The sequence below is a fragment of the Ruditapes philippinarum genome, unplaced genomic scaffold (assembly GCF_026571515.1).
Source record: "Ruditapes philippinarum isolate M1 unplaced genomic scaffold, ASM2657151v2 ctg425_1_1_1_1, whole genome shotgun sequence".
Taxonomy (NCBI): domain Eukaryota; kingdom Metazoa; phylum Mollusca; class Bivalvia; order Venerida; family Veneridae; genus Ruditapes; species Ruditapes philippinarum.
Window position 1 is genome coordinate 277,684 of NW_026864449.1, and position 10,918 is coordinate 288,601.

The 10,918-nt window shown below is 31.9% G+C and overlaps 1 protein-coding gene across 1 annotated transcript in view; it reads right to left on the minus strand.

Annotated features, from left to right (window-relative positions):
• Nucleotides 1-10,082, minus strand: part of LOC132725584 (beta-parvin-like) — a 47,135-nt gene extending 37,053 nt beyond the window's left edge. The window contains exons 1-6 of the mRNA XM_060710722.1: nucleotides 9,923-10,082; nucleotides 5,421-5,510; nucleotides 4,694-4,764; nucleotides 3,828-3,930; nucleotides 3,018-3,170; nucleotides 811-926 (exon numbers count right to left, since the gene is read on the minus strand). Coding sequence (XP_060566705.1) covers nucleotides 811-926; nucleotides 3,018-3,170; nucleotides 3,828-3,930; nucleotides 4,694-4,764; nucleotides 5,421-5,510; nucleotides 9,923-10,025 — 636 coding nt within the window. The 5' untranslated portion in view covers nucleotides 10,026-10,082. The remainder of the gene's footprint in view (nucleotides 1-810; nucleotides 927-3,017; nucleotides 3,171-3,827; nucleotides 3,931-4,693; nucleotides 4,765-5,420; nucleotides 5,511-9,922) is intronic.
• Between the last annotated feature and the right edge of the window lie 836 nt (nucleotides 10,083-10,918).

Here is a 10,918-nt window from a genome sequence, read left to right on the forward strand (position 1 = left end):
AGAGACACCCAGTACAGATGTCAGAGACACCCAGTACAGACATCAGAGACACCCAGAACAGATATCAGAGACACCCAGTAAAGACGTCAGACACCCAGAACAGACATCAGAGACACCCAGAACAAACATCAGAGACACCCAGTACAGACGTCAGAGAAACCCAGCACAGACGTCAGACACCCAGTACAGATGTCAGAGACACCCAGAACAGATGTCAGAGACACCCAGTACAGATGTCTGTGACACCCAGTACAGATGTCTGTGACACACAGTACAGATATCTGTGACAACTAGTACAGATATTGGTGCCATGCAGTACAGACGTCAGACACCCAGTACAGATGTCATGGACACCAAGTACAGACGTTACAGACAACCAGTACAGATGTCAGAGATACCTGGTTCAGATGTCTATGACACTCAGTACAAATGTAGACACCTATGTCTACGACACTCAGTACAGATGTCCGTCCTTGACAATCAGGAACTCAGTTTATGTATTCCATTCATCAAGAAACTTGTTTACATAATTTGCCCAAGTTACTTTTCTTGTATGTATTAATTCAATAGATTTTTCATATATTATGATCATATATTGTCATTAATTTCGATCTAAATTATGACAGGTGATGTTGTAAATGATGATAGAACTTCCACTGACTTATACTTTATACATAACCAGTAGAACAAACTTAAAAGGCAAATGATCTTGGAAATGTATTATATATTCTTACAACCATTTGAACTCTCCCATATAACATGTCAAAAGTATTTATAACTAATAATGTAACAGTAATCAAATAATCTTACCTGGACGACAACCAGATATACATTAACATTTTCAGGCAATCTGATTGGTGCACGGAAATGTCTCGCCAAAGCCACAAGGAGGTGCAAAATTGCAACTAAATTCTTTGAATGAACACCTGAAAAGCAAGACACGAAAAGTTTCTCTCTATACATTTACAGAATAAAACATTACTTATATAAAACCGGTATTATAATAATCTAATGCTATTTTTAGAAATGTTTGTTCATGATTATAGGCATGATATATACCACTAACTTTCAAGGAAAATAAAAGACATTGTTCTTTCAATAAAGTATGTTTAAGTATGTATGTTTCTGTGGCCAAGCAGTTATGGTCATTGGTTTAAACATATTTATTTAAGCTCCATTGTGAAACAAGTTTTTGCAACTTATATTTATCTCTTTCTAGTCCGCTTCCTGGACCCAACCAGTACTGGTGTCATATGAAGAAACATGGTCATGACCCGAGTAGGGCTCGAACATATGATCTCTGGGTTGAGAGGCAGACACCTTAACCTCTATGCCACCTCTTAGTTATGGTGGTTGACTTCAAATCACTTGCCCCTCATTGCTGTGGGTTCAAATCATGCAATAAACTTTGGATTCTATCAGGTGAGGGAGCTATCCAGCTAGCTTCAAGAATACTGATGGTACAGGTGCCAGCTTCAAAAGGGGCACCTGAGATCAACCAGTAAAGCTGGAAAGTTGCCATTTGACCTTTATTGTGTTGGTGCGATATAAAACCAAACCAACAAAAAACAAGAGGGCCATGATGACCCTGAAAACGCTCATCTGTATATAAAAACTCTTAATGACAAGGAACAAGTAATATTGTAAACTACACGCCCTCCCGCCACCCCCCCCCCCGGGCGAGGCCACTTTGACCCTAGGGCTTTTATTTGAACACAAATATCTAAACTCTAGCTCTTTGGGTTTTATAAAAGAAGATATTTTTTAAGTTTTTTACTTTTCTCATATAAGGAAAATGAATGACCTCTGGGACGGGCCCAATTTTGAACCCAGGCCCCGTGTTCACAAAGAAAAGATCAGGATCACGATCAAGTGATCCTTATTTTATTTTCATTGTTTTATGTCACTAAAATTTATTGTGTTTTGCTAGAATTAAATAGTAAATATTCAAAATGTAAAAAATTGCTGATTTGAACAGAAATCAAACTTTTTTGAGATAAAATTAACAAATAACAAAACAAATACAAAAATATTCGGATCAAAATAAGGATCAATCTTAGGATCAGGATCAATATTTGGATCAACTGGAAAATACCCGTTTCTTGTAAAAATAACAATAAATTTATTCTAAAATTTCATTAATTTGCTATTGCAAGTCCAGTTCTATCAAATTAATATTAGATATTTAATCTATGAGGGTAAAAAAGGAAGAATATTAAGAGTTTTTAAATTTGATCCTGATCTTGATCCTGATCCTTAAATCTTTGTGAACACGGGGCCTGGGTTTTAATTTGAACTAACTGCATAGATATTCATTACAAGATGTTTCATAATCAATATTTAATTCTAGCTCTTTGGGTTTTTTAAAAGAATATTTCTAAGTTTTTACTATGTACATATAAGGAAGATCAATGACCCCCGGGGCAGGGCCAACTTAGAACCCAGGACTTTTATTTGAACAAATTTGGTAGGCACTCACTAATGTTTCATGCTTAATATCTAAGCTCTAGTTCATTGGGTTTTTGAAAAGATGATTTTTTATGTTTTACTATACACATTTAAGGCAACCAGAGTTGTGCATGGAATTAAATTCTTTGAACAATTTTCAAAGGTGACCACCAAAGGATTACTGATTACTGTGAAGTTTGGATGAAAATGGCTTAGAGGTTTATGAGGAGATGTCATTTAAAGTTAAAGTTAATGGATGCTGGACGAAAAGCAATCACAAAAGCTCACCTTGTCACTTTGTGACAGTTGAGCTGAAAAGTATATATGTATTTTCACAATACAAATAATCATTCTGTTCATGACAGAAAACCACTACAAATCTATATCGCTCCAGGAATCAAGCATTACCTCCGTGACTGGCCAGAATTTATAGTGTTTGCTAATGATGTTCTACAATTTTGGCTCAGATTGTAAACAATGGATAATCAAAAATTTAGAGAAGGTTGAGTCCATGAAATAAAATATAGCTGAAGAAAAGATTAAAACAACAACAACAACATTAATCATACTATCAACACTCCATTTCTGCTGGGTCCAGGCACCAAGTTGCGGCAGATTTAATATTCTATTTATAACATCAAGAATAACGCGTAGTTTTTGTTTCTGTCCCATCTCTGATTGCGAAACTTCAGTTACATCTACCTTTATACCAGCCAACTTTTCTGAAAGGAGCAAAGAAGAAATTGTTTTCAATATTCAGTACTATATTTATTAACTTCTCTTTTCTATCTCTTAAGTTCACAATGTAAAAACAACAGCTATTCTGAAACAAGTTTTCCCATATTGATGTACTGTAGAGAGTTATCAATTTAGAGCCAACTTGTGATAAGACACAATACACCTATGCTGTCAGTGAATTTTTGCAAAGCTGCAGGTTAACATAGCCTGCCATGTCATATAAAAATGGATTTTTGATTTCTGCACTTTGACATTGAAATCCCTTCAACTTCTAAGGAACTGTTCCATATTTAAAGCAGAGCAGGTCTACTGTACAAATATAGTCTTACATGTATAGAAGGGTTAAGGATAAGTATGAATCAACATTCTGATATTCATTAGGCATGTCCCACGATCTTCCCTATTAATTTTCATAAGAAACCAATTTCTCAAAGATGAATGGAAGTAAATGTTGCATTGATTAGGTACAATGTTTCTCATTAAAACAGAACATGACTAGCCAAAAAATGTATTATTGAATAAATTGCATTCCATTTAAATATTACATGTCTGTGATTTTCTATGGATCCATTTATAGACCTACAGACAATTAAGAGGAAATAATTCAAAGGATATTAATAGTCATGATCTATAATAATCACCAATTAATTTTTGTAAAATCTGCCCATCGAAAAGATCCTCTTCTATATCCTTGACAATAATCCTGTCGTCTGCTAAAACATCATTAATCCACTCCAGGAGCAACTGAAAATAATCAGTCACATCATGAAATTGATCTTTAATAAATAATTAATTATAAAAGTAATTAATCTTAATTGTACACACTGAAGGAAGTAATATCAAGGGAAATAACCAGATATAACCAAACACAACAGAGTCAGTCACATTATCTGCTCATTTTACTCACATGAAACAAGGCCTGTGACTCCAAATTCTTATTACCTTTTTCTTTCTTTTGTCTTTGTTTCTGTTATAATATTCTAAAATCATGCAAAGTTTAAGTAAAGTTATAATACTGTTTCCTTTCTGTCTACATGTTGATTTGTAAAACCAATGATTAATATATGTACAAATGTGGAAAGACAGAGGGAGGATTGACATACAGACAGGGGTGTAAGGGGATAACAAAATCATGTAAAAATAATAGCATATAACCAGCATGGCATATAAACATGTACACATTTGCACAAATATTAAACAAAGCAATTTTACAGACAGTTAAAAAATAAGAAACTAACAAAATCTCTTTCATCATGCACCTTTTTTTAAATTTCTGATGAAAAATGCTCTATGCAGATTTGATTTAAGCAGATATTTGACAGGGGCAATGGGTTCAATGATGATTTTATATAAACAATCATACTGATTTACTTCAAGAATAAGAACATTACATACTTCACAAAAAGTACAATAAAACATTTAATGCAATCAGTTTCATTGAATACAAACATTTTAAACATATATAGAATATAAGCAAATAAATGGTCTTTTATAATAATAGTCTTACTTTAATTAGTTCTTTAACTTTAGGTTCATCTCTTGAAGTTGGCTCAATCATAGACCTCTCTTCATTTTCCTCTGAAAATATAATCAAAATTTATCATACATGTTAGTATTTTGGAGATTTTTATTTTTTATAACAATTATCACTTTTTTTTCTTCTTTTTTTTTTTTGCTGGGAGGTAGGGGTTGGGGGGGGGTTACATCCCACCAACACCGTAATGGTCATAAGGCAACTTTCCAGTTTTACTGGTGAAGGAAGACCTCAAGTGCCCCTCTAAGCATGGATGACCCCCCCCCCCTCACCCTTATAAGGGTAGATCACTTTTTCTTCAAGGATCTCAACTATAAATATTTATCATACAATTTGAAGAATATTGTATGTTTGTTTCATTTCAAGCCTTTTTCCAACAGTATTTCAGTCATATAGGCGGGTAGTTTCCTAACCATCATTCCTGGAGAGTTACACCAGTACTACTAGACTACCTTCCGCCACGCTAAACTACCAAAGCATTTCCCGGGGATCGAACCCACGCCAGAGAGGTATCTGGATTAGAAGTCATCGACTCTAACCCCTCAACCACGAAGAATATTGTAACATGGACTTACTAAGATATTATATAAAATATGACAATGTCATGTAAAATGTGAAAATAACTTATGAAATGTGAAAATGTCGAATACTAATAACCTTTAAAGTGCATCAAATAAATAATTAAAACTAAGATACTAACCAAGAAAGTACCCTTCTGGGCCAACATTTGCTGTAGTTGGACTTGTTGGTGATTCTATCGCATTTTTACCTTCTTCTTGAAGCTCAATAGCTGAAAATCAAATAATGATTTAACTTGTTACTTTGTAAGGAAGACATAACGGTTCAACATACTGATTCAGAAAATACTATAGAGGCTCCAGTACTCTAACTTTGTATATTGTAGATAAGTGTTTACAATAAAGAAAGATTTGGAAATTATCCAGATAAAAGTGAACAAGTCAATAAAAAAGCTAAAATCTGTAGAAGACAATGTTAAAGCAAACACACTTAAAACAGATTTTTTTTTATAATTGTGTATTTTCTGGTGAAATGAAGAATTCTGCGAAAACATTAACCCTTTCGCTGCCAGAGGGTTATTGTTTTATTGTTCACCTATTTGCCAAAGGATTTTGTAAGTAATTACTATATTATTAATTAATTAAATTAATATAATTATTATCATTTGTTATATGTATTATAATAATTATATATGTTTCCAAATCTGTTAGTATAATAATAATTATTGTCGATGGTATAATTTTCTTTATATTTATTATTATTTTTATTATTATTTTTAATAATTTATTATTATTACTATTATTATTATAGAAACGGCTAAAGCCGTCCATATGGCAAATACGCCGAAAATAACAGGGACGGCTTAAGCCGTCCCTATGGCAGTGAAAGGGTTAATAATTAATTCTTTAGAACTGTTCCTTATTTGGGGATGAAATAAATAAGCAGTCTTATAGCTCAGTCAGTAGAGTTGTGCATCAGTATTCTGAGAATTAGGGTGGTTTCGTCTAACTACCGGTTCGGCTAACTTAATTTATGAAGAGGTGCGAAAGTGGTTTCGTATAACAGATGTTATATAGTAGTTAAAGGCAAAGTAAACGTGGTTCATATACACGTATATAGTGTTTTTATCATCAATATTTTGTTATAATTAAATTATGACGCAAATATCATTAATGAATATAATATATTGTAGAAGTATGTTTATATAATTATACTTATTTTGAAAAGTTTTTTTCGTTATTTGATAAATTATTTTTGATAAGGTAAAGTAGGAAGAAAATTACACGTCAACACCAGGGATGTTTATATTATTTAATTATCTACCGGTTTCGACCTACCGTGAGGTCTTCATCAGGATAAAAAATTAACAGAATTTTGGGTCTGAAGTATTGAAAATGAATAGGATGGTAAGTCACATGACTTACCAAAAATAGTATCAAAAATTTCTAAAAATAGAATGAGAGTTGGCTAAGTGCCAGAAAGTTGTTGATTGTGTATATATAGTATATAATACAATCAAAATAATAAAGATACCAAAGTTTTTCTGTGTTACGTCTTTTCTTATTTTTGGAATGTTCCATAGATGGATGATACGGAAATAATTTGTTCATTAGTGTCACTAAACATTAATGTTTCATCCAGGCATACTGTAGATGTTGAAGATGTACTGGCTACTGTGTCCGGTGAACGTGTGTTTACTGGTGTCGATGGTAGAGGTGAGATAGGCGCTGGAATGTTTGTAGTAATGTCATTAATGTTGATTGTTTCGCTGTCATTCGTATTTGTCTGTTTCTTAGATTTTTTCGTAGTTGGAGTTGTCCTGAGGTTGTTTTTGAGTCAAGAATAAATTACAAAAAAAAAACAATATTATTTTGTTTGCAAAATTAATTGTTTAGTTAGGGCACGGATTTATATTACAGGGATCGGACACTCCTAGTTAACTCTATATAAATGCTTAAATATCTTGTCGTGCACCCGATAAAGGTACATCGATTGATAATTTACCAGCGCTAAGCGTAAATGCCCGTTCGCAACGGATACCTACTTTACAAAATACCATATAGCTTTTCCATTTATTATCCGATTTTTGAAATTTAAAGTTTATTTTCAAGAAAAATGCTTGTTTAATTCAAATATCTAATTTATTTTTTAAAGGTACAGACTATCTGTCTGCAACCACGATTAAGAAATTAACTTGACAAAATCCGCGGTAAATTTACATTTTTTATATAAAAAGCAGATATTTGAAATTTATTATTACGGTAACATAATAAATTCAATTTCAAAATAAAAAAGAAGCCGATGGAAGTTATTCACAGTTGATCAAAGATGCAATATTTAAGATTTATTTGGTTATGTAATCAAATTAATTGACGCACAATTGTTTTACGGGTAATGTATTGCGGGCTTTACAATTCGCTCAACACGTAAAGTAAATTTATTCATTTTTTTAAATACAAGATATTGCTGATATTGTCAATACATGTATTGCCATTTTCATAGGATATTTAAATTTTCTTCATCATTTATAGCATTATTATTTTTTTGTAAAATCTGTTTTCCAAATGTCGGTGCAGTGCAGTAGACAATCATCGGAACAGTAAAGTACTCTCGTGTGGCTGTCTCGATTCCGGCCTTTTTAATGTCACTCGTATATTTTAATTATTTCACTCGTATATTTTAATTATTCTTTTTATTTGAATGCCTGTAGAAAGATATTTCTGATATTTTTTAATGTAACGCTAAAAAACAATAAAAATCTTTACAGTTTGAGTCAGTATTATGCGAAATAAAAGTAACTGTTGATTATTTTTTACACATCGCTTAAATTTCTTTGAAGTTTAATTACTTTTGAAGGGGGTTAATTACCAGGTAACAAGTGATAATTGAAAAACTTTATTTTCAAACTTTCATTATCAGGTTACATGTGATAATTTCAACACTCAATCTTTAAAAACAAATAGAATTTGAATGTATATGTTGTATGTGCGCGGTCTTTAACTACAGTCCATGGCATGTGTGGTAAGAAAATGATTCTGAAGAGGATATATATAAATACAATGTAAATCTATTTTCTTTATTAACATTTATAAATGAAATTGAAAATAAACAACTTAATTTGTATAGTCCTTTCTTTGAAAAATAATGAAAATAAACTTATGACAAATAAATCATTTGACGTGAATTGTGAAGGATAACTATGAAAAAATATATATAAAACAGCTGTTCTATATGCCAATAAAAGTTTCTTCCTTGCCAATCTAATGAATTCATCTATATATGAACGAATGTCTAGAATGATCTGAAAATATATTTAATACAATAATTAGTAGAATATTTACTATGTTTATACTAACATACAGGTAGATCTGGGACATACGATAATGTCTTATGTCCCAGGGTAGATCAAATAAAACACGTACAAATCATTTGGAAATAATTCACAGAAATAAAGACACATCTCAAACATGAATTTCTTTAAAAGTATTTTAGCAATCAAGGAACATTTTTTTGCAATGCCACCATTAAACCATGTAAAAAATAATTATCTTAATCTGAATCGCGGTAATAATCTATGCTTGACGTAAAAGGGCGTCAAAGTGTAGAGAGTATGCCTAAACAATAGGCGAATATTTTTCAAATTAGGTACTTTTTAACTAAGCGTCGCAGCGTTCTATCGGCATATTTTCATATATTAATACTTTAGCTGCACAAAATAATACTGTATCTATACATTCATATGTGTATAATTTTTCACAGAGCTGCAATAACACCACGTACTCTTGTGAAAATATGTCATATTTCACACTTCGAGCGTTCCGCCATCTCATTCTGTCCACCTTTATCCGATTCCGCGCATGCGCGCCACGGGACTTTAAGCTAAACGAAAGTGTCCGATCCTTGTAATTTAAATCCGTGGTTAGGGCTTTTTTTTCAGGTTGTACTTTTAAACGTATATATATTTCTATGATGTTGTTTATTCACTGAGATCTTGTGTTATTATTGTATGTAAATATCATTATTATACTAAAGAAATGAATAAATAATATGTTTAAATTTTCAGTTTCTTGTCTTTAATTGCATGAAAATGTGTGATAAACCACACATTAAGACCCGCGATAATTGATGTGCCCATTATACAATAGCTATTGTTCACTATATGAATTAAGTTAGCCGAAACCACTACCTGTTTTATTATATAAGATCAGTTAGAAGAACCGGTAGTTAGACGAAACCACTCCCACTCGTATTCTGAGGGTCCAGGGTTCAAGTCTTGGTCAGACTGCACATTAGCAAACTTGATCCCTGAATATGGAAGTCCATAATACAATAACTCAATGTTCTTTCACACTAAATAAATATGTTTTGGTACATTATTTCCTGGAGTTTGCTTCTGATTTTGAGATAATTTTATTCGAGTTGCTAAAATATTTTTTGGTTTACAGTACAGTAGGACCCTGTAAAATTAAGTGAAAATTGACCAGACTCCAAAATAAGTCATAAATGAACAACAGTTCATGGTAATATAACATGTCAATTCAATTCAAAGATACTGTATTCCAAAACAAAAGGAAATTGTTTACATTTTTGCCCCACCCACAAAATTAATCATAATGCCCTAATTTGGCGATGGAGAATCTTCATGATTAAGCTCGTTTGAACAATGAAAATTGTGCATTTTACCTTCTTTAACCTTTTTCTTTCTTCCTAGGGTTCCAATCTTTTCAAGAATTGATTCATCTTTCTTCTTAGGAGAAGTTAATGTTGTATTTGGAGAAGTAGCCATTTTTCGGATGTAAGAAAAGCACGTCGTGATAATGATTTGAATACAATTAACATGACTAAATTTTATGCGATGGTAAAACACCGCTAAATATTTTCCTGCAGTGAATAACGTTTCTTCCCTTTCTTTACAAAGTGATCAAATAAGAAAATATATATTGTTTTACAGTATTGTATACATTATAATCTTTGTACACTATTTGCATTCAACTTGTTGACTTCCATACAAAATACTAAAATCAATTGCCAACAAGAGCACTGCTAAGTAGAGCATTATATGCCAGAAAGTGATTTTTTTTTAGTAAAGATGAAGCATTTGTAAGACATGGGAATTAAATAAAGTATTACCTCCTTCAAATAACAATCGTCTTATGAAGTTTGAATATTGTGGGCCAAATGAATTACAGTCAACCCGGCCCCAAGTCAACCCGGCCTCAAAATTGGTCAACCCGGCCCCAAAATTGATAACTGCATTGATTGTGAATATGTTGTGCGTAACAGAATAGATGAATACCATAAAACTCAATAATGTCTGGATACTTTTTTTGATATACAATCTTAGAAAATGTAAAATTGCCTCCTTTCTGATATGCAAAATATATAAATCTTGATTTAACAATTTATTTCAACATTAAGTATATACCTCATATCTCATGTTGTTAATTGCTAAGTCTCGTGAAGATATATTATTAAAAACTTCTCTTTTAACATTTTATACTGTACTATGAACAATTTATAGTAAAAAATACAAAAAATGTCTTACAGTTTACCTATATTATGTAATAATAGTAGAACTATACATTGAACATTGTAGAACTATGCATTGAACATTGTATAACTATGCATTGGACATAATAAAAGATATCATCGTTTAACTTTTGTTGTTGTTTTTGTTGT